Raw genomic sequence first — 27,356 nt, forward strand, 5'->3', positions numbered from 1 at the left:
GTAGGCATTTTCCATCCCTGACTGGAAAGACCTACCACAAGGGAATAGAAAAATGCACATAAAACACGTTATAGCACACCGCCGCCTGGACGTGCGTGGGGCTGGCGGCACCTAATGCCAGAAAACTCATTTCTGGTTGCCCCATTTGGGGTTGTCCCAAGCGCCGCATCCGCCGCTGACTGGAACTGGCGCACCACACAGAAGCGGGGAGTCCGGGGACATCGCGCTGTATTGCCTGTGCTATGTGCAGACACGGCTACAATCGCGGCGTACGGTTTCAGTCAGAGAGTGGAGTGTTTTGACGTGAGTCGGCTGATAAACGCCCGCCGGCCGCTGCTCGGAGACCTTAGATGCAGGCCCGGTGCCGAGCTGCGAACGCTTCGGTGGCGATTTTTTGCGTCCCACACCCAAACCTCCTCCTCCCCACACGTAACGTAAAGTCAAAAGCAGCCGATAAAATGTCACCCGCGGGTCTCTATCCCGGGGCGGGGGGCCCGGCCCCGAGGGTGCCGGCTGCCCGGCGCGGGGAGCGGAGAGCGAGCGGAGCGGGGCGGCCGTTGGGGCAGGCGGCGCGCGGAAGCGCCGGCCGCCGTTTCCCGCCCGCCGCCCCCGCCCGCGGCCCCGCGCCCCGCCAGCGGGCCGCGCCATGGCGTACGGGACGGCGGCCGCCGCGTGCCCCGCGCCCTGGGCCGGCCCGGAGCCCGGGCCGCCAGCGGGACGGGGCGAGGCCCGCGGGAGGAGGGCTCGGCTCGCCGCCTGCCCACGTCCCCTCCCAGGCCGAGGAGGAGGAGGAGAAAGCGAGCGAGGTCCCGGCAGAGCGGCTAGGAGGGGGTTTGAGAGAGCCCTCCTCCCCCCCCGGAGGGAAGAGGAAAGGAGAGCCGTGGCGGGCGGCGGAGGATGATAACTTAGGGCCGTGCCTGGTGGTGGGAGCTGCCCGCGCTGCCCGGGCGAGCGCGGCGGGGAGGGCGGCAGCGATGTCCCGGGGCACGGCAGGAGGAGAGGGAGCGCCCCAGGTGCTGCCGGAGGGGAAGGAGAGGCAGAGGAAGAGGAGGCGGAGGAAGAAGGAGAGTAAGACGCGGCTGGTGCGTTCCAGCTTGCTGTTACCTGAGGCTGAGGCAGAGAAGTCCAAGAGGACGGTCCTGGCCAGCAACCGCCTCAAGACCACCAAGTACACGGTGCTCTCCTTCCTGCCCAAGAACCTCTTTGAGCAGTTCCACCGCCTGGCCAACGTCTACTTTGTGTTCATCGCGCTCCTCAACTTCTTGCCGGCCGTCAGCGCCTTCCAGCCGGAGCTGGCCTTGGCCCCCGTGCTCTTCATCTTGGCGGTCACTGCCATCAAGGACCTGTGGGAGGATTACAGCCGCTACCGCTCCGACAAGGAGATCAACCACATGGAGTGCCTGGTGTACAGCAGGTGAGGCGGGACGGGTGGGTGCTGGGGACAGGGAGCACCGTGGTGGCAGCCGGCGGTGGGGCCCTACCAGGCACAAGGACTCGGGCGAGCGGAGGTATGGAAGCAGGGCAGCGAGCAGGTCTGTTGTGGAGGGTTTTTGTTTCCACTCCAAGTGCGAAGAAACTTCAGTTGCCCCTGGAGCTGGTGTCTGCCATCTCCTTACTCAGAACTGCAGGAGTTCCTACAGTCTTGTGCCTTCAGATCCGCTCTGATCGGTGGAGTCCCGCAGTAAATCACTGATTTATGAGTGAGCAACGTTTTTTATAGGTCTACACATATGCTCCGGGCTTGTTAGTGTTTTATGCTTTAAAAGAAGGACAGTGCATGGCAAAGTGAATGTAAGCATCACAAGCAGTGTTTGATTCACAAGCCTTTATGTGAACAATTCCCAGTGTGAGCAGTCAGTTACACCAGTGTATAGCTTCAGGCATTAATTTGGTTATAGCAATATGAGACCTCACTCAAGTAATCTGCTATTAAATCTTCACTGAATGAAGGAAGGATAGAGGCTGAAGGCTTCTGCATTTGAGTTAGGTCTGTGAGGTTTCATGAGATGCGAATTAGCCTAAGCTAATTGCTTTTCTAAAGAATGAGGCAGTCTTTCCACTGAACATTTACTTTTAAGTGAATGCTTTTTATTTATTGTCTCAAGTGTCATCATTCCCTGTGAGTTTGCTATTTCCCAATGCTCATGGATGGAGCGTTACGTCGTTTATTTCCTTCAGAATTTTATTTTTTTTAAATTATCTGGGCTATACATTTAGAGCATAGCCTTGGTATCCGTAAATCAGACTGAAATGAGTTTTGCACCAAGATTTATGTACTCAGAATCCAGCTTTATGGAATTCTTGTTTTGCTTTTCTCTCAGTGCCAGGTAGTCATCTCATAGTAGCTAGGGCTAAAGTTTTCTGGGGACTGAGAGAAGAATATATTTTCTGAGAGAGCAGGTTTTAGTTCTGTTTCTGATGCTTCTAAGTCTAACAGAAATGAAACACGTGCCAAGAAGCTTACACTCTGATTCCTCAGTCTGTCTGGGAGGGGTTCTGCAGGGTGACGTAAGCATTGAGGCAGAGAGCAACTCTCCTATTGCAATGTGAAAAAAAAAAAAATGCTAAAAAGACCTCAGAATAGGCTGCGTTTTCAACATCAGCAGACTCAGCTTGTTATTTTACAAACTCATATCTCACAAGAAATCTCACCCTGGGATATTCCCCCACCAGCAGATATGCTTGCATGGGAACACAATTAAAATGGCCTTATTTCTATAAACTAAACTGAAGATAACCTAGCCAAATCACACATGTTGGCATCACTAAACTAAGGCTGTGCCTAGCACCGTGCTTGCCCGTAGTCGTCCTTAACTCTGAACACTTCTGGCGCTGAGGGAGATGGGTAGCAGGAGGGCTAGTAAGGGACTATTCTTGCAGTAAAGTAAAATACTGCTAATGAGGACAAACCTTTACCAAACACAGTAACTGAAACACAGTTTCCAAACACAAACTGTTTGCCGAATATGAAGTGCAAAACCTGATCTACACACCATTTCTTATATGGCATCAGGATGTGGTTTACCAGACAAAATCAGGTTAGAACTAAGCTCTCGTGCCTCCTAGGTTGAAAAGAAAGAAGTACCTGTTGCAGAAGCTGTTCAAAATATTAATGAATTCCAGTACTGGGATATTAATTCCACCATATTTCTACCCCCTGCAATTTTCCGTCTCCCTCTCTGCTGCCAAATAAAAGTAGACACAACTATGAGAAGAGGTGTACCTTTGGTGTTAATATCATTTGTGCTCTTTTGGGAGTCCCAGCTAAGTGCATTGCCCTTTGTAATGCTTGTGCTGTTCCAGACTAAAAGTCAGAATTGTTCCTTTTTACGGCGGAGTTTAGATTACTGTTGAGTGACACAGATTAATTTGGGAGTAGTTTGCCTTTGCATTTGCATCAAAGGCGCATGTCAGCTTAATCCCTGTGGGGTGGTGAACATGGAAGCTTGGGAGCTCTATCACCTATTCAGGCACAACTTTCCAACTGGGAGCAGAGCTAAACAACGTGTCCTTATAGCCCACTGCAGAAGCCTTGTCCCCGGTAGCAGCTCACCTATTTCCACCTTCCAACAGTCCCTAGGAAAAGCTTCTTCCCACAATTAAAAAATAAAAACAAAACAGGAGGTTAAAATAATTTAGTTATATGTTTTTAATGTGCCCACTTTATCTTCTTTGTTAGCCTTTTTTGAACTTCACCAAGTCACATTTTTTAACATCCTCCAGCCCCAGTGGGCGAGATGGGAGTAGAAACTTAACTATTTTTGGAAATAAAACTAAGGTTCTCACTAACTCAAGTGACAGGGAACCAAGATTGAGAGATTTGTATCAAGGTCATGAAAGTTGCTGGGCATGAGTTCAGAAAAGCTATTTTCTCAGAAAGGTGTCATGCCAGGAGAAACACAAGCGATTGGACCTGGCTTTTACTTTGTTTCCTTAGTCTCTTTGTTTCTGGAAAAATGTTGAAGTATAAATGTCACATAAGGAAGTATTAAATGACAGTTTTTCTCCCCACACCTGTTTTATGCTATCTCTTAATCAGTTTTACCACCTTTTGACCAAGCCAGACTCTCTCTCTCCCCCCACCCCGCTCTGTCACTTCCTTGTGGTGCTGTAGAGGCAGACTTTGATGCAAATGCTGTCCTCGATAGAGATGCTTCTGTAGGTAGGGCAGGTTAATGAACATAGCTGCAGTCACGTGCTCCCCTAGGGCTGCCAGGAGCAGTGGCTCTGCTCTTGCTGGTCAGTACTTCGTAGCTCTCAAAGAGGCCTTCTGCAAGACAGGGTGTATCCAAGTGCCAGGGTGGTCTTTTGCGCCGTGGTGGGCTCCTTTTCCTGCCAGCCTCCCACGCAGCTGCAAGAGAGCCACCTCAAACATGGACTGCAGCATTGAAACAGACTACAGCAAATGACAGCGAATTATAACAGTCAGCAACTTGAGACAGGGACTCTTGCTTCACAGTAGCAGAGAAAAGCCCTCTATCTCATGTTATATCATGTCTAGTGACCAAGTAAAGATTCAAGTCAGATCCTCTGTGTTCTGTCATATATCCTCCATGTGCTTTTTTCCTGGCTGCTGAAGTACCCAGCCTCTGTTAGATACAAGCAGCAATTAACGGTGCAAGACAAGATCTACAGGACAGAGAAAAAGCAGGAGTAGGCAGAGCCTACTGCTACTCAGGCCAGCTCGTCAGGAGGGTCAACAGCATGCAAGCAGTGTCCACTGTGAGGTCCTCTGGAACAGCCTATGCAGGCTGATCATGTCAGTAATATAATCTGGGGGAAAATACTGTTCTCCTGCTATGCTGACTGCTTGACAGCTGGTGCGCAGACTAGGCCGCCTTCCTCCTGCCTGCACAGTGGTGTGGACTCAGATGACCCATTCTCTTACGGCCACTGCTGAATCAATGACTCAGTGGCTCATAGCTGGCAACACTTACCAGACGATAGAACAGCAAAGGATGATGCAACCTGAAGTAAAAAGCTGAAGAGAGATGCAGCTTGTTTTCGCAGAAAGAAGACAGCTTTTGTTTAGAAATTCTGGATGTTTTGGAGAGTCTCTCAAAAGATATTGCTTTCTAGAGTCAGATGCTGGAAAGGGAAAAGACCTGATTCTTTGAGTAAATTGAAAGAAGCTGTTGAGCTTGAATTGGCAGCATATGTCGAGGAATGAAACAGGCTGGAGAATTGCAGACTTGTGTTGCCCTGTGATGGAGTTTGCAGGTCCACCTGTAAGAGCAGTCACGGTCTTGACAGGCAAAGAGGGAAGGTTGCTTAGCTAAGAGAAGTTAACAGGGCCTCTCTCTGGAGGCCTTTAAGGACACCTCTCCCCTTTGGCAATACAGAGGAAATTAGGCATTTACTTTGGGAGGACAGTTTCACAGGCCACCTAGAATTTAGATTCCGTGCAGGTGCTTAAGTTAGGAATGCAGTATCACAGCCAAACCTCTTTCTTAGTTGGTTTAAAAGGAGGGAAGTTACAAAGGTGTTAGAGCCCAGCCTGCAGAAAGTTGTTTTGTGTGCATAACCTTTGCAAACCTGTGATCATTCTAGTCTCCTCTTTCTTCCTCTTCCTCATTTCCATCACCAGGGATGGAGGTTGAAGACCAGAGATTGTAAATTTGCAATCTTAACGGTGAGATCTTGTTTGGCTAGTTACTTTTTCTGCATTATTGTCTTGGACTTGGAGGATGGGAGGGTGATTTTTTTCTCTGCAGTTACTGTCCTTCAGTGGTCACCAGCTCTGGCTGGAGTTGTGGATTGCACATGTAAATGTTTGCTCCAAATAATTCTAGGATGCACATGTTGCTGCCACTGTTAAATATTTGATAGAACTAAATTTGTCACTGGAGCAGAAGTGTTAAAACTCCTCTAAGCAGGGGCTTTGTTTTCGGTGTGCTGTTACAAAGTATGGTATACATTTACATGGTATGTAAATAGAAGATGAATAGTGATAACTACAATCACAACAAATAATGGCACTCATCCAGCAGGGAATTACATTTTGTTACTGACTCAGTGCTGTGTTGGTGAAATAATCTCTGCTAACATTTTTCTAGGAGCCTTATGTTCAAAACCAAAGAGCTTTGCTTTTTAAATCTACTCTGTAACTCTTGCTGTGTCCATTGAAGAGTATTGCTAATGGTCTCTGCATACTGATCAGAGAGTGATAACTGCTTCTTCTGTCAACCTGTGACTTAGAAAATCCATGACAAATTGGAATTTACAACCGGATATTTGTCTCCCCTGAGGTGTGGAAAATGTTTAATGGGGCACTCAGGCAGCTATCAAAGCAGGCTGTTTTACATTAAATGTTAATATCTTTCTGCAAAACTGAAGAGGAAGAAAGAAGAGCATTTGATGTGGGCAACATGTTTCATACAGTTTCCAAAATACACTCCCTTCTTCATCCCCTCTGTCAACCCACTAGTGAAAGCAATTCCAGCCTTGGAGAAAAAAGATACAGCAGTGTTACCAAATCCTCACAAGTGCACGGCAGATCCCATGGCCTCTAAAATAGCCATATGATGACTTGCCCTGCAACCACTTCACTTCTTAGGTGCCTTCTTTTGCTGGCAACACCAGTCTCTGCGGAGTTGGGAGTCTTGAATAGACCAGAGTAGTTTCTTGTCCCAAAACATGCTGGCAGGGTGAGACATTGCTCACCAGAAGAAATAAGCCTGTCTCATCCCTTCCAGAACACAAATGTCACTAGATGTGATTCAAAAGGAAACTACCTGGGATTACTCAGTTTCCTCTGTGAGTGAGCTTGGTGCACAGAAAGCTGAAAGCAGAAAGTAGCGGTTTGAATCTGTTGGTGAAGTCAGTGTTCCCTCCCTGAGTTTCAGAGAGGTGCAGCTCTGATCATCTTACTGTGTCTTTGTCCTTTGCTTCAGTTTGAGCCAGGTTTGCAGTGAGTAAACTCAGTGGGAGATGTGGTAGAGGCTCTTCTGTTAGACTGATAAGGAACAATTTCATTTGGCTGTAGAGTTTATCCTAGTAGCAAGGGATGTCTGTGCTAATCTTCTGAGATGTAGCCAGCTGCAATGCACAGGAGAACCCATCTGTCTATCCAACTGTATGTATGCAGTTTATTTGCTATTCATTGTAGGGCAAATTTTCAAAGTGGCTGAGCTTCACTACTGGAAAAGAAAGATGCTTGCCTCTTATTACTAAGCTCTTTCATTTGTATAGGATGTCATGAGAGCAGTTGTAGGCTGTTTCACATGCCTCTGGCTAACTGCCAAAGAAGATGCTGTTAATCTCCACTGAAGGACCTAGTGATGTCCCCAGATTAATTTTTTGCAGATACATGCTTCACCCTGGAGAGACATCATAGCTTGTGCTAAGCAGACCACAGCCCTGAAGTATAGGTGGCCACCCTGGGTGCAGATCTACTTGCTCTCGTGTGTCAGTATTATCTTGAGACCATGGTTATTTCTAGAGGTGGCCAAAAGAATAGCAGATCCACCTGATTCTGTCAGAGTACATTTCCAAAGGAGCTATACAAGAGGAAAGAATTGCATGTATTGTTCAATCTGCCTGATACTGTGATTCCAGATTCCACCCTCCATGTGTCATCTAGTCAGCAGAACTGGAAACCAAAATTGAAACCCCTGACAACCGTGCTATACATCAATGTTTTATGGAACTGCTTATTAGCTAGCATGGCATAACTTAGCCAGGGCATTCCTCCAGAAGTACTTACTAGAGTAGTGCTCTCAAGCCTTGCCTGGGAGGCCTTAATTTTACTATGGGAATGTTGGAGGACACCAGGGAATGAAGAAGACTTAAACGGCTTCTTGTGGTTTTCCCTCCTCCTTCTGACTAATGTTGGCTGATAAGGAAGATGAAAATAGAGAAGGAAGGAGGGTCCCTGCCACTGACTGGGCAGGACTTGCTCAGACACCTCATCCAGGCTTACACAACCCTTATGGATGGACAGGCTGCCTACCTTGATGCAGAAGCAGGAGACATCTGAGTGCCAAATCTCCCCTTGCCCTGTAATCCAGCATGCTCCCCATTTGCAGGGTAGTCTTCTGCCCAAGAGGCGTCTAAGAGGTGCCTCTCCTCTCCCTCTGCAACACTAGGCTTTTTGGGTATGTGGAGCTTTTGTGTATATACACAGTAAGGGCAAAGTAGCTGGCAAGCCAAATGCATGGCTTCCGGGTTATTCCCAATTTGCAGGATTTACGCTGTTCAGGCTTGGTTTTAGCAACCACATATATTGAGAGCAATTAAGTTCATGAAAAGCAGAACAATTGGTTTCACTTCACATAGTTGGGAAGGCGAACTAGTTTCCCCAGCTTACCTTCAGCCTCAGTGTTTTTTTTCACTTGGGAGTTGGCACTAAGGCAACTGTGTTAGTGGCCAGTCATATTTGTACCCAGAAGGGATCCGCAGCAGATACATGATCTGAACCCTGCTGGTACCCTGCAGCAATACACTCTGCCTCACCTTGTCTCACCAGGATGTGAAGCAAGACAGTGGGAGTCTCTATGCACTGGGTCAGGGAGTGTGCATTTCAGTGAACGGCATAATCATAAAGTGAGGAGCCAACTCAGTGCTAAAAGCCTCTTCCTGATAAATTTGCGTAGGTATGGGTAGCAGCTTCCTCTGATGTAAGTCAAGCACCAAAGCTGACCCACACCCAAAAGCAGCCACAACACAAATGTGTGAAAGATGCTAGCTTATAGCTTTTCTCAGGTAGGTGCTTGTGGTGGTGTGGAGGAGAGAGGCGGTGCAAATGGCAGTGACATCCTGTCCCAGGAGCTTGAGTGGCCCTAATATTGAGCTCAACTGAGGAAATGTACGTACATATACAAATATGTCTTTGATTCTGAAAGATTTGATAAAGCAGGCCTCGGATTTAGTTTCAGGAAGATGACCTGCATGTTTCTGAACCACTTGGTTTAATCTTTGCTGCCTGTATAGGAAGTGGGATTGAGGAGGGTTCAAACTAACAGTGCTTGCAAGATGTGAGCTGAAGGGATCAACTTCCTCTCTTTTACTATTTCTAGGATATAGCTACACAGCCCGTCCATAGAAAGCTGCTAGCCACCCAGCTAATAGGGTGTTCTGTCCTGTGAACTGCTGAGGATATCTAACCCTTATGAGCTGGCAAACTACCAGCTAGTTCTTTGCTCCAACAGGAGCAATGTTTTATTCTGTTTTGAGACTGTTGCAGGTGGAGATCCCTGCCATGGTCAGCCTACACCCTTAAGGCCATGTTGGTCAAAGGATAGTCTTGAACTGGCAAGGCATGCATTTTCACGGGCAAGGCATGCGTTTTCAGGGCCAAGGCATGCATTTTAGGGGTAGGGAACATCTGCCATCTCCTCTGCTATTTTCTTACAATTTTATTCTTGTCTGATCACAGTTTTTCTAGAGCAACAAACAGGCCAGTCTCTCCAGTGCAGCGGCCAACATTTGCATCATGCCCAGTCATTTCATAAAACCAGACTCTGCTGGAGATTTGTTATAATAGGCATGGAGGTCACTTGTTTTGTTTTTATGTTCTGGTTGCCTGGAAATACTGACCTACTTCAAGGAAGAGTTTAAATGTTTGACAGACAACTGCACTCCAGTTCTTATGTATCTGTGCTGCTATTATATTAACACGGAGGGTGTGAACACTATTGCAGAATATTTGGTATTTCTGTAGTTTCAGTGGAGGTTTTAGTTTTGACCTTTTGGAGAGAAAGTCCATTATGAAGTGACAGCATTTGTAACTATAGCTCTTTTACCTTTGTATGTTATCTTATGCTTGCTAGGCTTTTTCTAAGTTGTACAGCCACATACCTACATGCTTGCCCCTTGTCTGTTCACCTTCCTGTCTTCCAGTAACAATATGCCTGTTTCAGCTACGTTAGCTGATTTTGTTCGTTCAGTAACAAGTCATTGGGCAAGTTGTGAAATCTCCCAAAATATTGAGGCCAACACATGAAGTGCTGAACAGCAGTCACCTAAATACAACTGTGAGCATGTTCACGATCTCTCAAAATCCAGACATGGAGTAAGATGCCTCAGAAGAGATGCCAGTGGACAAATTTTAGCAGGCAGATTTAGCAGCCAAGCTCTTAAAGGTGCAGGAAGTTCATGAAGTGCATTAGAAAGATGTAATCTATTTTGGGCAAAAGTAGATTATAAAAGATCAAATCTAATATACCTAAATCTGATCTTGCAGTTGTAGCACATTATTTTTGTGTGGCCCCACAATTATATTTGGGGGTTCAGATGGTTTCTATATTTTCCAGCTGAAACAACGACACTCCCTTTGTAGAATTCCCATGTTCTCATTGTCAGTTTCCCCTTGCTATACTTCCCTCTTCTGTACACCTGCAAAGCTGTGAAGAAAAAGCTTGATCTTACACAGTTTACCAGAATAAAGACATACATTGTTTTTATCTCTACACTTGGGAGCATTTTGATCTTCCTTCCTTCACTATCATATGTTCATATTTTGTCAGAGATGCTTGGATAGCAGTGCCTATCTCCTGATAGACAGGTTGATTTGCATCTTAACTCTTCTGTATATGTCATTAGTTGTCTTCCCTGTAAACAGCAGTGAACCGCTGATTTTATCTGGCTGGCAGGAAACCTTCTCAAGTGCTAATTAGGTTCTCTCTGGCCTGACAAAGGTATTTCCTGAAGGAGTTTGTCAGGTTCTTTCTGGCACATGAGGTGAGATTTATTTCATGTTTCTTTTAGCTAAAAGGTATGTGTCCAGTCTAACCAAGTCATCTACACTTGTGCCACAATCAGTGGAGTGCATTGAATGGTTTGCAGGGGAGGAGGAAATCCTTCCATTTTATTTGAGACGCTTACCTTAGGTTAGTTTGAATCAGGAGGTCCCTACCTCTCTCCAGTGATGATACAGGTGAAGCTGAACTAGATGACTTGCTTATACAGCTAAGTTCAGGTACAATGAATCCTGTTAGTAAACTCAGAGGGGATAGATTTTAATTCCTGTTAATGCTTCATATGATTTTTGGACTGTAGAAGAGTAGCTTGTCCTGCTTAATATATTTAATGATTTATTTAAGAACTATGCTTTGAGAATCACAGATGCAAGTATGTTCACTTGCTAGGTGAAGGGGATAACACAGTATACACTTTTTCATCTCCTGCCGCATTCTGCCTTCAGCATTAGCCATTAACATATTGTTCGTACTTGTGAAATGTATTTATATAATTTATCTCAGTGCTGAGAAACAATGTGAAAGATGAGTTGTTAGCAATAAATAATTTTCCTCTTTGAATAACTGATTACATTTGCATTTCTGTGGAGTTTTTCAGGCTGCCCACATAATGTGAGGAATCTTGGTATTTTGGGATGTTATTTGCTCTTTAACCTCAGATGCAGCTTTTGGGGAGGAGTGTTGAAACATAAGGTAGGAAGTTCCTAATTCTGCTTTCTTCAGTTTGTCTGGATGTACCTAAATATTAGGTCATCTAAAACCACTTTGCAAGCTCTGTCTCTTAAAATGCAGAGGGCAGTTGTGTGTTTGACATAATCATGGCTGTTACAAGAGTGAAAGGGGGGCTTCACTGTCAGGCGTCTCACAAATATCACATATGGCTATTGGGCTTATGTTTTATGTCCAGTAGGATCAGATGTTAAAACCTGCAAGCGATATTGCTAGGTGATCAGGGATTGAATCAGAAGGATCAATGGTGAAATTATTCTGCTAATTTTGAGTATCACTGATTTACCTATGGTTGCCAATTTCTATGCTGGAGTTTTAGTGCCTGTCCGTATGGGAGCATAGGCACATGCAGACATACCATGTAGCTGTATAAGAGGTGTAGCACCATAAGATGTCATGCCACTGTTTGCCATCTTGAAAGTCCTAAATTCTGTTCATCTGATTGCAGCATTTGACACTCTGCTCTTCCTTATTGTTCAGGCTTAAATGTACTGTCTCCTATTGGGTTTTTCTTACATACGTCTCATTTATTTTCAGTGCAGTTCGCTGTGCTTGTCTGCTTTTTGTGATGGGATCATGGCTGTGTGTGGGAGCTCCTATTTCTGTCAGATCCTGTGGGAGCTTTCCAAAATGCAAGTTCAACAGAAAAGCTGTACCACAGCTGAGCCAGCCATCAGTCTAGTAGTGCTGATGTTTAATCTGTGGCACCTATTTTCCAGGAGTCCAATTTAAAGTCCATAATAGCCCTTGTCATGGACTGAACAATCCATGATATCCCTTCAAGTTGAGGAATACCACAGTGGACTCTATTTTTCAAGTGCTACCATGTTATATAATAAACGTGACTTATTAGCAGTGAAATAGCTGTTCTTCTTGGAGTGCCAGCTCATGCCAGAAAAATGTGTGTTAAGACCAGTAAGACCCATCTGCCAAAGAATATTGCAGCATAGGATCCCCAGCCTGACAGTGTATCACTATACGTAGAGCTAACAAAGCTAGCACTGAAATGTAGTCTAGGATGAAAAGTCAACAACCAGTGGATTTTGTGTATTTGCCAAGTGTTTGGTTGTTGATGTGTTTTTTAGTCTGGGGTTGTTTTATGTTTGGTTTTTCTTCCGGTTAATAAGCCAGGTAGAAATTATCTGTTACTACCCCAGTTTCAACACTGTTAAAGAATCAGTCTGATCATTACCAATGTCACTAAAGATAAAACTCATAAGAAAACTTAAGTCCAAAACATTTATTTCTTTTTCAAACAGAAGTACTGAAGAAGAATCTAGCATGATAAAGAAAGAAATAATGTTTTTGAAGCACATACAGTGTCTCTACCTTTTAAAGCCTTTGTTTAGCATTTTAGTGTAAGATTTCTCTAAAATTCCCTATGGTTATTCTAAATTCAATCCTCCTTGGAATGCAGGGAGCAGAAGAGGAGGAGGAGAGTGCCTGAGTTTATTTTCAATGGCATTTGGTTTGACTTGGAGGATTTTTATAATGCTAATTTGCTCCTTGCTTATTAATTCATGTTCTTCCTCTGCTGCTCCTAAATTGGAAACTTTCCATTTTACATCTGGCAATCTTGTCCTCCATTGTTTAACCTTTATGCTTTATCACTAGAAATAGCTGTTTTGTGCAGTGAATCCAGCCTCTTAGTCATAATAACATTCCCTTCAGCTGTCCTATCTGGCAACTTCTAGGAAGGTTTTTGGGTTTGTTTTTTTGTTTTGTATTTTAACCATTATCCACATTTACAGAAAGCATACTTGAGTTGATGGTGCTGCACCCTATCAAAAAGTTTTAAGCAAGAAAAATATAGTACCTGTTCTTTACCACTGGAAGAAAGTTTAGAAACACAACCACATCTACAGAAGTGGCTAAGACCAATGGTGCATTGCCCCAGCTAGTCGAGCAGTATTCAAACAACCTGCAGACCCCGACTGCTGATCATCTGGGAGCAGAATTCTTACTTTTCCAATTACTGAGTATACATCCAGATGTCCAACACTTCTGTGGGATGTCTTCTCATCCACGTCTAACTCTTTTCTGACCTGGTTTTGTAACTCCTTAGTTACAGTTAGATTCCACAGCAGTTTGGTCCACAGAGGTCATACACAATATGAAAATATCGTCTACAAAGTAAGGTTCCCCAGTCAGTGTTCCCTGTAACTTTTATTACTGTGCTACACACCTGTACATACTTAGTGGGAGCTCTAAGGTGGTATGCAGTACACAGTGAGAAACCATGTGCTTTGTATTTAAAAAGTTTAGTCTGTTCATCTTTTTGCCCAAGTATAACTCAAATAAGAGGCAAAGACCAGAAAAAAAGAGAGAATTTTTTTTGACCGTGATTTCCTATGCAGTTGGTTACATGAATGCCAGTCCTTAAAACTCTCAGCTGTACAAAGTGTGTTTACATGGCACACATTCACCATGAAGCAGCGCTGTCCCAGCTGGTATATCTAAACACCTTCAGAGCACCATGCAGAGGTGCTTGCTGCTCTGGAAGCAATATAGGCCATTACTGCTGTGCTGTCTCTTAGCAGGGCTTGTCAGCTCAAACATGGCCAAGTTCACATGACTAACAGTTTTCTGTTTGTGGATGGGGCACAGCAGGTGGGAGTTTGGGACCCTGCACCCTGCTCTAATTTATTGCCCTTAGACTGAAAAAAGCCAGTAAGAATGGTCAGTAAGTGCAGATGCAAATTGCATGACTATGCTTAATTTTGGGGGGGTTATTTCAGTTTAACTGAGACCAAATGCATGGTAAACCATGATTCTCATTACTGGCAGTTAATGCAGCAGTGTTTCCAGAGTAACTTTGGATGAGGAAGTAAATTGTGAAAAATGGAACCCTGTGAAAACACTTTTTTTTTTTTTTTAACAGACATGTATATAGTAGGTGTGATTTACCACATCAGCACAGATCAAATTACCAGAAGACTCATGATTCAGGGTTGAAAAGCAAATTAAACAAGTTGTTATCCTTCTACCGTATTTCTCCCATCTGAATCCATTTTTACTGAGAACTTAAATGAAGTGAAAAAGCTGCTTTTGAATCCTTAGGAAGGGAGCACAACATTCTTAGGAGTTTTCCAAAGTTTCAAAAAGTAACCTGTCAGTACCACAGCAGTGTAGGCAGTTCACGTTCCAGAGTAATGTTTACCCTGCTTGAAGTCAGCAGGAGAACTCTCTTTGAGCCATGAGTTTTCCCCTGGCTTTCTAAAATAAGATCCTTTTTGCAAGTCAGACCTTCCTTTGGTCAGTCTGACACCCTCAGTATGATGTATGGGATCACCTCCCATGGCCTTAAACTTCACTGGCTTTCCTACTTGACGTCTGTCTGCATCTGTCCCTGTCGTAAGGGCAATCCCTGGTGATCTGTGTACGGTACTCAAAGGCACATTTATGCTGCCCAGCAAGGAGGTCTGTGTTGGCACTGCGGCAGGCTGGTGTGTTGGTATGGGCAGAGCCCAACGTAGCATTACTCAGATTAGTGTCTCCGAGCTGCTCCGCAAGGCTTGTTAGCTAGTCTGCATGAGGCATGTAATGCTTTGTTATGGTCATACTGCTTTGAGAGAAAAGTTGGCTTTACAGCAGTTGTTTCAAATGTCTCCAACTTGAGTTTCGAGATTATTTTGCACCTCGGAGGACTCTCTGAGCCTGGTTTACATACACGTTCTAATCAAGAAGAAATATTGAGGTTAAAATGCTTACAGCTGTAGATGGCACCATCAAATGTTCAGTCCTTCAACTGGGAAAGTATTAAAAAGATGATTGGGAGCTTAATAAGTCTTAAAATGTATACAGGTGGAGTCATAGCTGTTTCTCTGTGAGGAAGCAGAGGGCATTTTGTAAACAACAGTTGGTTCACTTTACAACCGGGTGGCTACAAGGAGAAAATGGCCAGGGTGACAGTTTTGCTGTCTTGTCAAGAGAAAGTGTGACTTCACACTTAGTAAGTTAGCAGTTTGTATGCTGGGAGAGCTGTCTTATTTTGCATAGCTGTGCTGTTTATCAAGAAACCTCTGAATAATAGACAGCAAACAGCCACCAAATGGGTAGCCATTACAAAAGCAGAGGTAGGTCTTTTTCTGCAGGCCTCCAAAGAGTCCAGAAACTGATGGCCAAAATAACCACAGTGTTTTCATGGTACTGAAAGCAGGCAATGCACAATAGCCAGTAAAGTAGAAATACGGTCTTTTCACCATGACTTGGGATTACGCTTTGGCCAGTTTAGACTTTGGTCCTGGTTTTACATTTCCAGGAGAGGCACTTTACCTGTGAAGTTGTGCTTTAAACTCTCCTGGCACAGAGAGGGCTGATGGTTGACAAAAAGATCAGGCTGCAAGGGTGGTACAAGCAGTCGTTAATTCAGTGTGCTAAGAGAGGGAAGAACAGAGCCAGACTTCATGCATCAGTAGCACTGGCTCTGTCTCCTGTTTCAAATTATTAAAATAACACTTCAGTGGTTTTTTAAAAGGCATTTTCCTAAATGCTCTCTAATGCCCATAACAATTTTAGATGCTGGGAAGTAAATATTTTTCTTCTACTGGTGTGTTATGGGTTTTTTTTCCACTTGGCAAGCACTGGTATTTGGAGGTTTTGTGTTTTGTTTTGGTTATTCTTCTACAATATTTAGGATGAAGTAGAAATTAGCTTTGCTACCAACACCTTGCAGATACACACACACACACACACACAAAATACTTGAACTTGCCAAAACAAGTTATTTTTTGCATCAGCATTCTTATTTTCTGCTTGCATGTTTTCAGAAAAAGACTGCTTCTTACCAGCTGCTGTGGACAAAACATTGTGTCTGCAAGATTTATAAACTGATGGCTTTTTAGTTAGTACTGTAGAGGTCAGCTATGGGAAAGACAGTTGGAGAAAAATAGGCAAAATTTGATTATTAGAAGGTCGCTTAAGATAAGACCAATGTTAAGATAAATTAAAAACTAAGGCAAAAGACAAATGTGGTTCTGACCTCTAATGTCAGAAAAATGAACTGTTAGTGCTTATAACTGGGCCTTGAAATGAACCGTGGGAGTAGACTAGGGCTCTGTGATGGTTTTGATTTACATCCAGCCCTTGATTTCTTTTTTTGATGGACAGTTTTCTATATCATGACAGACTAACTTTGCTTCACAAGCATATGAACTCTCCCTGCAGCAAGATGGGAACATCACCTGTAAGAGAAAGTCAGCAGTCCCAAGGCAAGCTATATCCTCCCCAAGTCAGGGCTTTAAGGGAGTCGGTGAATGAAGATGTGCTTACAGTATTATTCCTGTTTATCCAGAGCACTGTTAAATATCCCATCTACGCTAGAGTCGTGTTCCTTCCTCCCCCCTTTTTTTCTTTTCTTGTTTGGTCTAGTGTCTTGTTGAATTGCTGAAGGCCTTCAAGCATTTTGGGAAAGAGGATGGCGTTGAATCTTAAACACACTTATGGGGAGTCAGCAGATCTCTGCTAGGGTCTTCAACGGGATCTTGAGCAAGTTGCAGAGCCCTTTCTATGAGTCAAAGTCATAGTCTACAAAATGGGAACAGCATGATTTATCTTACAGGGGTTTTGAGGTTTGAAATAGGTCTTTGTTGTGATTTGATTCCCCTTAAAACTGAATGGAGTTCAGTGTCTTGATTTTCTCATTTCAGGGATTTTCAAAGCAGCCCTCTGATGTGGAAAAGCTTGATTTCTTACTTTTTTCCTTAGATTTTGGGGTTATTAGTGATCTGATTTCAAAATCTCTTTAAATAGGTTATGGAAAAACTACAGTCCCAGTTATAAAGAAATCTGTATATACCATCTGTAATGACCTGATTAGTCCCAATACCACTGTGGTAAATGGATTATAATTACTCTACTTCTCCCATGATTCTCAGGGAAACTCTGAAATAAAAAAAAACATTTAAAGGGGCATTGTCAAGCACCCCAGAAAAAAGGTGGGCATTTAGTTAAGACAAAGCAGAACATTTGGAGGTGCCATGTGCAGAAATAACCACTTTCAGAAATGCCTCCTTACTGAAAAAATGTTACTGTATAGTAACAATTGCAAGCTGGTAGAGGTGCAAGAATTTAGAAGTAAAGGAACAACGCAGAATAAAAATATATGTACAATAACAAATTATGGGCAGAAAGAGAGAATATTTCAAGTTCTTCATCATGTTCCTTAGCTACAAATAATCCTGTGAAATGTTTGTTCCAAAGGTCAAATAAAAAAAGACTTCAAAGCAAAAAAGGCTAATACTGAAACTGTCTCTAGCAGGTTTATTCTGAAAATATTTCAGAAGGTGAGAAACTTTTCTCGTACAACAGTCTCACAGCTTTTTGCTATAGGTAATTCTGTGATTCTATGCAGCAAAATAACGGACTTCCACATGAATATCTGATCAGACGGAAAACTGGTATTCCCAGAATGGCTGAGAGTAAGGCATTAATTACCCTCTGTATCCACCAGCCAAACTTCCTTTAAACTGCTGAAGTTGCTTGGTGTTCTCCGAAACCATCTAAGAGCAGCATGAGATTTGTCTTGCTTGGCTTCAGCTGTTTGGATATTAAGCATTCAGTCCCACCAAACTCTTAGACCTCCTCACTAGCCTGGCAGAAAGATAGGCATCTCCAGAGAGCTGTTGGTCCCATCCATCTTCTGCTGGGAAGAATCACCCACCAGAAGTGCCCTCACGCCTCCCTTGCCATCTGCTGTGGAGACCTCTAGGCAAGTAGAGCAGATGAGATCCCTCACATCTGGATAGCTGAAATAAGGTGAAATGAAGACCTGGTCTCACCAGGAGGGTGGATGTGGATGTGTGTAAAGGTGGTCTTAACCAGGAAGGTATTTTACCTTTGTACTGATGGTAAGAAAATTGAATCATACTAACAGACCTGTCACCTGCTTGTTTGACTTTGTTGTAAATATCAAACTTTGTTATGAATTTTAGCCTAAATGTTATCGAGTTTTAGGCATAATTACTGCTGTTCTATTGCTTTATACAAGCCAGGGATTTGCTCTCTCGGAAGCAGCTCTTCTCATCATGCTCTGTGTATCACTAAGCTGCTCATCAACACAAAATCCTGTGCTCCATTATAGGCTCAGTTTTGTCAAAAACCCCTGTAATTTTATTGGTGCATCTGCTGTTTTTCTAACAATTGCCATGCTTCATTTCTGAGAGACTTTGCTTTTCCTGTCAAGTGTGATTGCCTCTAGAAAACCCAGCAGCAAGCCAGATGCCCAGCCCTGGGCCAGCATGGGGCCAAGGGAGCCCCCTAATGTCAACCTAGTATTGCCAGTGGATGGAGCCTTTCCGCCCATGTACCTCTGCCGCCACTCTCACCCAAGAAACACAAGCTTTCAAAAGCTGTGGGTGTATCTGTGTCCACTCGGATCACAAGAAAAATGTTAGGTTAACTCTTTATGGTATCCTTTTAAAAAATTACTTAGGAGACCTTCTTACATGTCCTGAATAGTACTCAGGTTTTCTTATATAAACTGGGATGTCAAAATGCTATTTATGGTTATCCGTAATTAAGAAGTTGAAATTTATAAATAGTCAGTGCTAAAGTCTTCCTGGTGAAGACTTTGATGATGCTACAGGAAACATTCCCTTATCAGATATATAGGCTTTTTAAATGCTTTTCCATTTTCAATAGCATTGACATCTCTGCAGAATGGTATCCTCCATAAAATGGGGAAATGTCTGAAAATTTCACATACTTCTAAGAGTCTGCCCATTGCCCCTGCTGTCTTCTGTACCTCTGTAATTAAATTTTGTGAACATTAGGCCATTTCGAGCAATACAGTTGTGCTTTATGTACAAGGGAAAGAGAGATTGCTGAAGAGCTGATAGAGATATATTGTTTTGTGAAGAAATACAGAAATGGAAAATTTGCATCCAGTGTGACTTTCTCTAGATTCTTTTGGTTATAGTGGCACATCTTTTTGCCTCTTTCCAAGCCTTCAGTTTTCTCCTTCTGTTTGCTCTTCATGGGACAAGGCAGGGAAAGGAGGGCAAGTTTATAAATAAGATGGGAAAATAAGCAATTTTCTTTTTTAGAACTGAGTATGCATGTTATTCACTGACCCAGAAAAACGAGCCACATGTACAAGATTTAAACTTTAAAAATGAAGGACATCTTTCCTACCAGGCCTATAGAAGAGCTGTGGACTATAGCACTTCAGGTATAGGAGTGAATGCTGGGACTCAGCAGTGTTGGAGCCTGTTCCCTTCCCCAGCTCTGACAGTCTGCCTATGTGCTCTTGGATATTTTCTCCTGAAATGCACCCAGCAGTAGTTTTCCACCTGCATCTACAAATCCCAGGAGATGCGGGAGGCATTACGTGTAGGTTCTGTGAAAGGTAAAAACAAGCTTATTGTCAGTAGGTTTAAAATGCTGGATCTGTACTTCACTAGAAAAGTTCTTGCACGTAAAAAATAAGACAAATCTCAAAAACGTTTGCTGTCACTTATGCAAAGTGAAATGGTAGATTTTCTGATGTCTAGTGTATGGGACTGAAGCCTGCTTCAGACTGCAAAGACTATGAAACAGTCTGCTTATTTGAACCTATCCAGTTCAGCTATTTTGATCCATCTCAGCTGAGTTGTTGCTCCAGCACCTTTTTGTGCAATTTTGGAACATTACAAATATAACAAGTGGGCAAAATCTAATTTAGTGCACTCTACTGAAAAAAACCCAATGTACTCAACCATTCTGTTATCAAACTTAATGCTGTCGCCCTATTGTTTACTTCCAGACCGTGCAATGATGAACAAAAGAGGTTTTTGGAGTTTCTTCAGGGTGACAAGCTGTAAGTTTATTCTGTAAATACAACCTGAGCAGACTTGTAGGAAGGGCTGAGGTGCATGTTTTCTTTGAGGAGGGCTGTGCAGCATGCCTCAAATAGAGAGATCCTTACTCAGCAGGTAAAGATGATGAGTAAAGCCTCTTTCCTCCAAAGAATACTTAATTACTTTCTCTTGGGGTGGGGGAAAGACACCAAACAAACAAACAAACAGAAAATGGAAGTGTTCCAACTATCTGTAAAAGTTTTGTTTTCACACTGTGCTTCAATCTCATTACAGCTTTTGAGGAATAACAGTGATAGTCAGACATTCCTCAGATGGGAAGTGATTAGGGTGTGAATTGCTGTAGAAGAACACTATTTCCAGTAATAACATGGCAGGTGTTTTGAAAGAAAGCTGCTCTAACCTTTCAGATTGCAGAGACATCCCAGTAATTCTAAGAATCACAATCTACAAATGCATAATTTCACTATTGCTTTCGTAATTAAGAGGGGAAAAAAAGATGTGAGGAAGCTGAATTTCAAAAGACATTCTCCTACAAATTGGCAGCTTCCTATTTCTGATCTGTCACTAGAAATAAGAAGGTCATTTACACATAGTTTCGGGACCTTCATGCCAGAGCATAGTGTTGCTAGCATTGATGGGCACTCCAGGTACAAAAAATTATGCTTTGATCAAAGCCTAAAAAATTTAAAGGCACCATGGAGAATAGATTACAGTTAGTAATACGAAGATAATTTTTGTCTGATTATTACGTTGTCTTCATGGCACAGTATGCAACTTCTTTAAAAGATTCTGCATCATGTTGCTGTTTGATGCACAAAATCTTGTCTTAAAGATTTCATCTGAATGCAAATCCACCACAGCCCTTTTGAAATCATCCTGATGGCACAATGAAAAACTTGCACACCATTTTCCATATAAACTTTGTTTAGATTTAGTTCTCAGGCAGTGAATCTTGTTCTTTCCTTTCCTGATCACCTCTCTCAGAAAGCCTTGCCCTGAGTAGCTCTTAACAAATTTTGATCAGGTCACTTCTCATCCTTCTCTTTCTTTAATTAATTAAATTGACCCATGGTATAGAAACCCAGTATTATCCCAGTCACTCACGGTATACCACAAGCTCAAGATTTGTTTAGATTTTCCTCCTACATATTTGTACACTATCTATTCAGTTTACAAAGCAAAGTTCTTCATTTAAATGTCAATCCATTCTTGACAACCCAAATTATGAATAGCATCAAAACAATCTAGGGTCTTCTCCTACTTGGACTAAATAGCACAAGTCCCATTATTTCTAGTAGATGCAAAATTAGTTCCCTCTTTTTGCATGGTAAAGGTGTAAGAATCAGAAGTAATGTGGACAGTTAGAGTAAATAAGATTAATCTATTTGTCATATTTTCAGACCAGAGATTACATGTTGCTCTATTACTTTAGCACAGTTTTCTGTTTTTCACTACTCACTGAGGGCTATATTTTGCCTTTAGTTCTCATGCAAATCAGTTATTAATATAGGGGGAAATTTGCAGTGTCAAACTTGTGCAAGATATTCTGAGCACAGTGAGAATCAAATCCATTCCCACCCATTCTAGTATAGGAGCGTAGGGGTTAGTTCAGAGCCTTTTGCTTGGCAGAAATCTGAAGGCACCGGAGACCTCTTCTAAAGCACACGGAAGTCACTACAAAAAACCTCGGTGACTTCAGTAAGTTTAGGATAAAGCACTGGGACTTTCCTGAAAGGAAAAAATGGCAAATATTTCTCATTGTAAGTAGTTTCAAAGCAGACTGCTTTGTTCTCCAAAATCACTTTTAAGGAGCTGCTAGAGACCAAAACCAAGACTATTTGATTAGTTTGATGTCTAGGATATATTTTTCCCTGCTTACTCTTTTTAGCTGATGGAAAAAAAAGGTGTTTTCTTATAAACTTACCCAACATTGATCACAGATAAATTAAAGAGCTTTGATGTGGCCAGCAAAGCATACTTACTGATGTAATAACAAATACAAGTGCTCTTGGAAAAAAACTCTTGGGCGTATACTGAAATTTCATGTTTGTTTTTCTCCCCTTTTTTGAATAATAAAAAAATGAAACCCATTTATTTTTTTTTAGGAATGTTTCCTCAAGCTGATTGTTCTTCTTCAGCTAAGCACACACTCTACAGCAGAATGGATAAACAAGTACAGCTTTGTACTTGGTCCAGAACAAGAGACCCTACATTCAAAACTCTCATCATAAAAGCCGCTGGAAACTTAACCTGACTTATGTTGCTGTTGCTTGGCTTTTGTTGCGTGTAAGGCGTACTGATAGCAGGCCTATTTGCTCTTACAGTTGCCAATATTAAGACAGAATATATAGAGGTTAGAAAATTCTTGTTTGTCCTAAAATTCAAGAGTAAAAGATCATATTTCCATTCCTCTGGTTGTTGTTAGCCTTTCTTCTTTAGAGGGGGGAGCTGTGAATTACAGCAATGCCTGATGATAAGATGCTACGTGCTCTTTTAGCTGACTGTATGATGGTGCATTTTCAAATTGCTGGTGCTCAGCGTATTGAAAATGAGCACACTTGCTTAGTACCTGTGCTGCTTCTCCAGACTACTGCTATGAGAAGGGTGCCCTAGTGTACCTTTCTCCAATCCTTAGAAATCCCATTCTTTCCAGCCTTAGTTTTTCATGGACAGTTTTATACCTACTTGGTCTTGTCCAAGGACTTCCCTTGTGATTAAATAGCAATTCTGTCATGTTTGCTCTCATCAAAGCAATCAAGCCAGTCTCTGGGCATTGTTGTGTATGCCAACAAAACCAAGCAGAGGTTGGTGAAAAGGAATGTTTCTTTCATTTAGCTTTAGATCATTTTAAAAGCTCAAAATGAAGCCAAAAGCTTTTGGATGGACACAAAATGATCTTTTTTCCTATAATTTGATCACTGAAAACCTTGAAGCTGTTCTTCATTCTGGATGAAAGACATTTAAATTCTAAAATCATTAGGGAACAATAGTTTGAAACAAAAATTGTTGTAAACCAGGAAAACATCAAACTTCTGAAAATGGTGATCTGTCTGCCATCAGGCATCTTTAAGATTCACTGCTTAGAATAGCCCTCCTTTTAATTTTTCTTTCTAAATTAATCCCTGTTGCCCTTCTCTAATAGTTTGACACCTGTTCTCTGGGCTCTGTGCTGAGCCCAGGTGACAATGACATATACAACAGGGGCTTGTGCCATGGATATAGTGCTTCTCTCCCTGCCTTTGACACACCAGCCTTTTGGAGCCCTGGGCTTTGGAAGGGTAAGGCCACTCTAATACTCAATTTCTAAGAAATTATCAGTTGTTTTTGAAAATGCAAACTCCTGCCTTGCAGTGGTTAAGTTCCATTTGGAGATTCTTGGTTTTAGTTTGTTCCAGTAGTTATTTTTGTTGGGGAAGTAACTTACCTTAAAATGTGTTCTGTGCCTAGGTGCTGAGTTAACTGAGGCTGGTTCTGTTGAAAACTAGAAGCCCAAGGGGGTTTTTTTGTTCTTTGGGTGTTTCTTTTTTTTAATCCCCTGAAGCTATCTGATAGATTTCTGTCGTGGCTGACTCCAGAACTCCTAATGAAAACCAGAACAGAACAAAGTTGTTGGGAGACACATAAACCTAATATTAGTTTGGAAGGAGTAAATATTTATCCAGGGAGAAGGAGATCACTTATTTAAAGACTGACCTAATTTATTATTTAGGAAAACCACCTTTCGGTATCCACCTTGCAGCCAAGAATTGTCCTTCTTTTTCCTAGGGAATATTGTAGTTTAAGAAATGAACCACACAACCCAGAATATACTGGCAGAGGCAGTCTCCCAGAATGGAACTACTCATTAAACTCATTTATCCTCCTAACAAACCATTCTGAAGGTATTGCAGCACATTAGGGACAAAGCTGGATCACTGAAAGGTCACGGCTTTCAGAGACAGTAGCTGTAGTGGGACACACTCTGGTCAGGTTTGGGTTTGTACTAGCAGTTTCACAGGACGCTTGTGCATGACAGACATCTTCAGTCAGCAGTTCTGTTTAATACCTTATTTTTAAGCTATGTGCCAAGTATACCCCCAGAAAAATAAGTCTTGGAGAATGTGAAGGGGTCAGGGAGGTTGTTTCTGTTTTCCTAATTTCATACTTGGTTAAGGTAAAATACTGAATGAGGCAGAGGATCATAAACATGGTAGTTTCTTATTTGAGGTTGATTTTTTTAATTAATTTTTTTTTAAATCCTGTGCAGACTAGTAACAATAAGGAACATTTCATATTTGCTGATAGCGGTAGGAGTATCAGATAGTTTGTGGTCCTAGCTTAGTGTGCAGGGGACAGGCTGCCACAATTATTGGCAACTGTGATGCTTTCTCAGCCGAGAGGGCTTGAACAGGCTTGGAGAAAGAACTGCTTTTCTACAGCAGAAACACCCTCTCCAACATAGACCAGGGGACAGCAGTGTGGTTACACATCCTGTTCTAGCTGCAGTTGAGCTGTGCAGATGTGGTTGTCCCCAGCACCCTCTTCCACCCCCTCAACTGCTCAGCTTAACTGCTTTTAAGGTCTCTTCCTAGCTAAGTTCAGTCACACTGATCCAGATGAGCTCCAGCACTTCTAATAGTGGGCTGCTTTTTTTTTTTTTTTTAACTGACCTGGCCTAAGAAGCAGCCACACCAGCAGTTGTGCCAGTAATTGGAGTGATCAGTTACCTGTTACAGGGAGACAGTGGTGAGCCATCTGTGGTGAGCTGCAGAGGGTAACCATTCAACTTGGCCCCACAGTACTCAGAACAGGCGAAGCCGCTGCAGTGTCTTCCTAGAGCAGTGCAGGGAAAACATGAACTACCACTGCCTCTGCTGTGCTGGTGCTCAGGATGAGCCATGGGGCTATCCACCCCTTCCCTTCCTCAAGTGTGAATAAAATACTCCATCTACACACATGTTTCTATCAACATGTGTGCATGTTGTGCTGCTTGGGCACAACAGTAGTCCTGGTCTAGTAGTCCCAGTCTAGTAGTCTATGTTAGTGTTTGCTGCCCAGATGTAAAACACGTGATATATTTTCATTCTTCTGCTCTGTCTGCACCCCTTTGTACCACACTAAATATGCTTTCCCTCTTTGACGTAACAGCTCCCACTATTTGTAAGGTTATCACATCTCTGCAGATGATTTGAATGCTCTGTACAACATAGTTATTTTTATATTTCCTCATAAAGACCTTTCCATGTTTGTGTTCTCTGAACTCTGCCCAGATTCTCATCCCTTTCATTCCACTGTTGAGGTCCCTGGCAATATTTCAAACTTCAGAGTGGTAAGAGGAGTAGAAATCCGTGCTAGATAATGGGATCATCTCTGTGTTTAGCTGCAAATTGTGCTGCCCTTCAGCAGTTGCGTTTCAAGATAGCATTGCCATCCACACTCTCATCTAGCATGAGTGGGACTTGTGCTTCAGTGTGTTGTCACGTCCTAATCTCTGTCACCTAGATCTGTGACTTGACCAGAGGATATCACAGCCCTTTTCCACCCACGCTGTACAAGCCCATGCTTATGTGTTGTATTTAGTAGCTCACTTCGTTTCTTCTTCATACACATAATTTCCAGAGGGTTTTCAGGAGAGGGGTTCTTCAGTGCTGCTTACAGTGATTAGAAGTCTTACACGTAACTTGAGTATCTTGTGTCTTGCCGCAAGCACTGAATTAGGAATCTCTGTCTGAAATGAGGAGCTGTCTTAAAAACTGACTGAATACAGCCTAGTGCTAATAAAACCATCAGTTTAATTTAACATGGCTATGCCTGTGTAATAAAGCAGATATGAGATAACTTACCTCAGTAGGTTCTGTACTCTATGTACTTGATGTGTCTAGTTTACCATGGTGCATACCACTGCCTACAGATCATTAACTTTGATGGTGACTAAAACTGGAGTTAATCAAGCGCTCCTCTGTGACTCTCACTACCTCATCTGCTGTCGTTTATTATTAACCTATGTCAACAGCCCTTCCAGTAATTTATAAGCCATATTACACTGCTCTTTACACCTGATACTATTAAAAGTAACATTTCCAGAAAGCTTTCGTGAAATACTATATTGATGACAGCACTTACAGTCAGACTTTTATGTACTCTCTTTTCTTCTTGTACTTTTAAGCTTTTAGAAATGCAATCACATTTAGAATTACATCCTTGTAGGTGTTTTTCTGCAGCTGCTTATTGCCAGAGAGGCCAGTCAAGAATCTGCAATTATCATCAGTGAGACTTTTGACACGTAACTCTTTGAGAGATCTGTGATTCCTTTGTCATTGTTATTCATTCTGCCGCTCAATGTATTTTTTCCACATATTACACCATCACCCTAAAAATGTGATTACAAGTTTTGAAACTCATAGTACCCAATTCTTTTTTAAAGATAAAACAAAAAAGTGAGGATTTTGAGTGTATCTGTATAATCCCCAGTTACACTGGTGAAACAATCCAGACTCATGTCTCTCATCATGTCACTTCAATTAAGAAACCACCATAACAGTCCACATCTTTCCATAAACTCCAGAATTTCTCATAGACTGCAACAGAATATTTTTTTTTTAGTTAAAAATTGGCTAAATACTATCAAGTAATAATCAGTACAATACAATCAGTGGTTTAATTTCCAGAGAGTTATTCCTCCATACAAAGACATATGCAGTGACCTTGGTAAGTGATCTACTTTAGGCATAGAGTTGAATGAGGCACATCAGCAGTTAAAATAGTCACGGTCCCCAGACAGTTACATATTTTCTCATTTTTCCACTAAGCTATTTTAGAAAAATATAAAAGCATGTGATTCTGCTTGAAGAAAGAAGTGCTTGTCTTTGCATGAAAAGAACCCATAGGTTTTTACCATAAAGCAATTGGAGAATTCACCTCCATAGATAGTAGACATTATTGTTGGACTTTAACTTTGGCTTATTTCTTAGCTTTGCTCAAAGTAATTGATTAACATTAGAGAAACACCTTTTTGTATTTTCTAATCCATATGCAATAGGTTGTGTTAGACCAGGAGCAATAGATTTAGTGATACTTAGAGACGGTATTCCATCTTCTATTGAAATACGGACATTATGTCTATCCTGAGGCCTTAAGACAAGTTTCCATTGAA

The 27,356-nt window shown here is 42.3% G+C and overlaps 1 protein-coding gene and 1 long non-coding RNA gene across 2 annotated transcripts in view; one reads left to right on the top strand and one right to left on the bottom strand.

Annotated features, from left to right (window-relative positions):
* The first annotated feature begins 693 nt into the window (after nt 1–693).
* Nucleotides 694–27,356, top strand: part of ATP10A (ATPase phospholipid transporting 10A (putative)) — a 115,376-nt gene continuing 88,713 nt past the window's right edge. The window contains exon 1 of the mRNA XM_069769990.1: nt 694–1,414. Coding sequence (XP_069626091.1) covers nt 975–1,414 — 440 coding nt within the window. The 5' untranslated portion in view covers nt 694–974. The remainder of the gene's footprint in view (nt 1,415–27,356) is intronic.
* On the bottom strand, nt 12,652–26,161 carry LOC138681876 (uncharacterized). The gene is made up of 3 exons (XR_011322077.1): nt 26,047–26,161; nt 24,931–25,036; nt 12,652–13,552 (listed from the first exon to the last, which is right to left on the bottom strand). It is a non-coding gene; the product is annotated as an uncharacterized lncRNA (long non-coding RNA).

The sequence above is a fragment of the Haliaeetus albicilla genome, chromosome 25 (genome assembly GCF_947461875.1).
Source record: "Haliaeetus albicilla chromosome 25, bHalAlb1.1, whole genome shotgun sequence".
Taxonomy (NCBI): domain Eukaryota; kingdom Metazoa; phylum Chordata; class Aves; order Accipitriformes; family Accipitridae; genus Haliaeetus; species Haliaeetus albicilla.